At 20.0% G+C, this 3,935-nt stretch overlaps 2 protein-coding genes across 2 annotated transcripts in view; both read left to right on the forward strand.

Moving 5' to 3' along the window:
* EHI_112180 (uncharacterized protein) overlaps positions 1 to 83 on the forward strand; it is a gene marked incomplete at both ends in the record, with an annotated part of 3,039 nt that extends 2,956 nt beyond the window's left edge. Inside the window, one exon of the mRNA XM_647423.2 lies at positions 1 to 83. This exon is cut by the window's left edge and continues 2,956 nt beyond it. Coding sequence (XP_652515.2) covers positions 1 to 83 — 83 coding nt within the window.
* Positions 84 to 2,207: 2,124 nt separating this feature from the next.
* EHI_112290 (uncharacterized protein) lies at positions 2,208 to 3,036 on the forward strand (the record flags this gene model as incomplete). The annotated part of the gene is made up of 2 exons (XM_644189.2): positions 2,208 to 2,320; positions 2,508 to 3,036. 2 exons carry the CDS (start codon positions 2,208 to 2,210, stop codon positions 3,034 to 3,036), a joined length of 642 nt encoding a protein of 213 aa, XP_649281.2.
* Between the last annotated feature and the right edge of the window lie 899 nt (positions 3,037 to 3,935).

Below are 3,935 nucleotides of genomic sequence, written 5' to 3' on the forward strand. Positions count from 1 at the left end.
TCTTTGTTGAATCATTAAATGTGTTATATAAATTATTTTTTTTATTTCTTTTTCATTGTTTGAAGTTGTTCAAAACAATTTAATTTTTTAATACTTTGGTTTTATTCATTAAAAATTATTTTATTTTCCTTGTTTTTCTTTTATCATTTATGTTTCTTAATTTCTTTGGAGATATTCTTATTTCTATTATTTGTAGGTTTTGTATGACCAGCAATGAATTGGTACTATCTTATTCTTCTGTAATCAGTCTTCTTCGGAATATTATTTTATTTATCCATTTTTCTCTTTTTGTATTTTTTATTAAGTACAATTCTTTTTTTTTTACTCTTCTCAGAATGAATAAATATTATTTTTAATACAAAAGATTTGTTTGATAGTTATTCAAACTGTTTCCATTTACTTAAATTTTATTCAATAAAGTAAAATAGTTAATTCAATGATAATACTTTTATTTTATATTATTCTCTGATCACATGAGATTAATTACATTTCTGTGCTTTAAGAATGGTTATTCATCTATTATTTACTTATTCTTGAGTATTTCATTATTATTGAGAATTGTGATTTTTTCTGTTCTTCATTCTTTTATTTAGATTGAATTAATGTCTTTTCATATTTAATCAACTTATTTATTCTTCATTTAAATATTTATCTCTTCTTTATTTAAATTTATTGTATATTAAATATCATCAATCTTTATTTTCTTATTACATGTCGTGTTTGTTCATATCATTATAAGCATCATATTACTAATTCACAATTTCATTTAGTCTCAATAACAAATAAATCTTTTTTTTCTTTAATAATACCCATAGTAACAAATATACCTCCATCTTAACAAGAAAATAATATTACCATCTTCATAAATACTCGTTCTCCTATTATAATAAATGACATGTGAACAATAATAATCACTTCCATTCTTATAATATTGAGTGATGTATTTACTAACCAATTCAATCCTCATATTCATATGATAGATGGTGATAAAAAAATCATGATTCATTTTGATATTTTATGAGTTGCTTCTGAACGTGCAACATTCTAACCTTTTATTCAATACTTTCTATTTATCAACAAATAGATTTGAAGTTGACTTGTTAAAAATAATTCAATAATACTAAATTGAAATTCATTCATAAAGTTGTTTTAAAACATTCTATAAATTATTTGCTGATTATGTATAACAAAAGAGATAATCATTAATAAATATGACTAATTAAAGAAAATAATATATCACAAAGAATAATAATAATATTGAAAAACGCCAATAAATTGATATTATTTTTATAAGCTAATGTTAATATTTAAAATATAAAACAAAGTATTCAATGAGTAAATCACAGACTAGTAAATTATTGAAAATTTCTCATTAATTGAATAATAAAGTTTATTATAATATCAAATTTGGATTTACGTTAAATTAAAATTATTACCACAAATTTGATGAAAGAATGACTTGATTGAATAAAGTAATTCGAATAAAATGTTATCTGTTGAATAAACAGTATTATATGCTTTAATAAAACTAACAAGAAAAATTATTATATAAAAGAGTTAATTATTTTCTTTTATGGGATATAAATTATTTATAAAACAAATTAAACATCGCAATAAACTAAATGTTTTAATCAGTGTTATGTTTATAAGTATAACAAACAAATTAATATAAAAAGAATGTGAATTAAATTTATTATTTTTAATAATATGATGACAACAACATAATAATTATTCATAACTCTTTTATTTTCTTCTTAATTATCACATTATGTTTTAGTTATTGAACATAAAGCATTTCTTTCTTCAATTTTATTATTTTGATAAATAACTATATTTATTCAAAATGATAAACACATCCATTTTAATTGAATAGTTAATACTTAATTAGTTTAAGTTATTTGTAATCAAAGCATTTAACTCTTATTGCTAATTTTAATAATTCGTATGTCGGTAATTATTTTTTAATGTAAAGTATTTAATACAATCAAGTTTATTCTTTTCTATGTTATTTTTTATAGTACGGTGTTTTGCATATATTGTGTTTTATTATTTTATTGATAAATGAAAGTTAAATAGCAATTAAATATAATATATTCATTACATAGTTATATATTCATTGATTTTTAATATAAATTGAGAAAACAAATGAAAAATGAATAATAATCTTAAAATACTTCAAAACTCAATAACAGAAAATATAAAAAAGAATGGAAAATACGACAAAAAGAAATGATAAAGAAAGAATGAGGTTAGGATATAATGAAATAATGATAGTGTCAAAGTACTTTGAATATATTAATGATTTTATTAATTTAGAAGAGTTAAAAGATTTCAAGGGAATATGGAACGATTTCATTTTAATCCAATTCCATTGAATCAATATCCAAGAAAATTCTTTCCTAATATTGAAACATTTCATATTTATAAAGAAGAAGATAAAATATTTAAAGATGGAAGAATATTTAAATAAGTAATATGGTATAAAGTGAATTATTCAAGATATTTAGAAGAGAAAAAAAAGAAACGAATGAATGTAAAAATATAGAATATACACAAGAAGATAGAAATACATATGGAACTACAATACCAATAGAAGTTAATTCACTTGGAGATATATGTTTTAGATGGTGTGATGATATTCAATCAATTAATATACCAACAAATGTTAGTAAAATAGGAGATAAATATTTTGAATATTGTACATCATTAAGAATAATTAATATACCAACAAATGTTAGTAAAATAGGAGATAAATATTTTGAAAGATGTTCGTCATTAACATCAAATAGTTATAAAAATATCCAATTTGTTGGTGAAGATAGAATAATTGTGAATGAACAAATTATGGCATCTATTCCAATTGGTAGGTTAAAAATAATTAATGAAAAGGAGATAAAACCTAAGAATATAAATGAATTTGTTATACCAACAACAGTCACTAAATTAGGAAATTATTGTTTTGAAAATTGTTATTCATTAACATCTATCAAGATACCAACATCAGTAAGTGAAATAGGAAAGGAATGTTTTTTATGAATGTACGTCATTAAAATCAATTACTATACCAACAACAATTAGTCAAATAAGAAATAATTGCTTTTATTATTGTAAAGAATTAAAACCAATTACTATACCAACAACGATTACATCATTTGAAAAGGGATATTTTTATAAATGTGGGTGTAAAAGTAAGTTAAAGAAAAATAAAAAAAATACCAAAAAAGTGTTTTAAAATATGGAGTGAATGGATTGAAGTATAAAACAATAAATTTACAGTCAGTTAATTCTAATCCAGAAAGGAAACGGAAATAAAATAATTAACTCTATTTTATAGTATTGTTTTTACTCATTTCTTTCTCATTATTATCTTTTTATTTTTGATTATCATTACTTCATTTTTATTATTATCAATTTCATGCTACGTTAATTTGATTAATATTTATTAAAGATACAATTACCAGATAATAAAATATTAGAATCTAACTGTATTTATTTTTATTCTTTTCTGATAATTATCATTTCAATAAATAATTGAATCCTTTTCAATAATAAATGGTTTAATTGTGAAACGAATAAAAAGTAATAACATCAATATTAAAAAAGAAGAGAATCTTAAGTATATTCTGATTTATCTTCTATATTCATTGAATATAGTCTACATATTGAAATTATCAATGTAAAATAAGTATTTGATTTTAATATAAAACTAATATTTTAATTATTTTTAATATATTTCATTTCAGTCTCTCCTTTACTCATTGATACAGGAAAGAAATAAAAATGATTTTAAAAGAATAAAATGGTATTTTATATAAGAATTAAATAATTGGTCAATCTTTTAAGTTATATCTCTTTTATTAAATACAATAACTCTAATACATAAATACTCTTTTATAATATTGTATGTTATTGATATTTATGATTCTATCACCTTA

The sequence above is a fragment of the Entamoeba histolytica genome, genomic scaffold (genome assembly GCF_000208925.1).
Source record: "Entamoeba histolytica HM-1:IMSS scf_1104750517971 genomic scaffold, whole genome shotgun sequence".
NCBI classification, from domain to species: domain Eukaryota; phylum Evosea; order Mastigamoebida; family Endamoebidae; genus Entamoeba; species Entamoeba histolytica.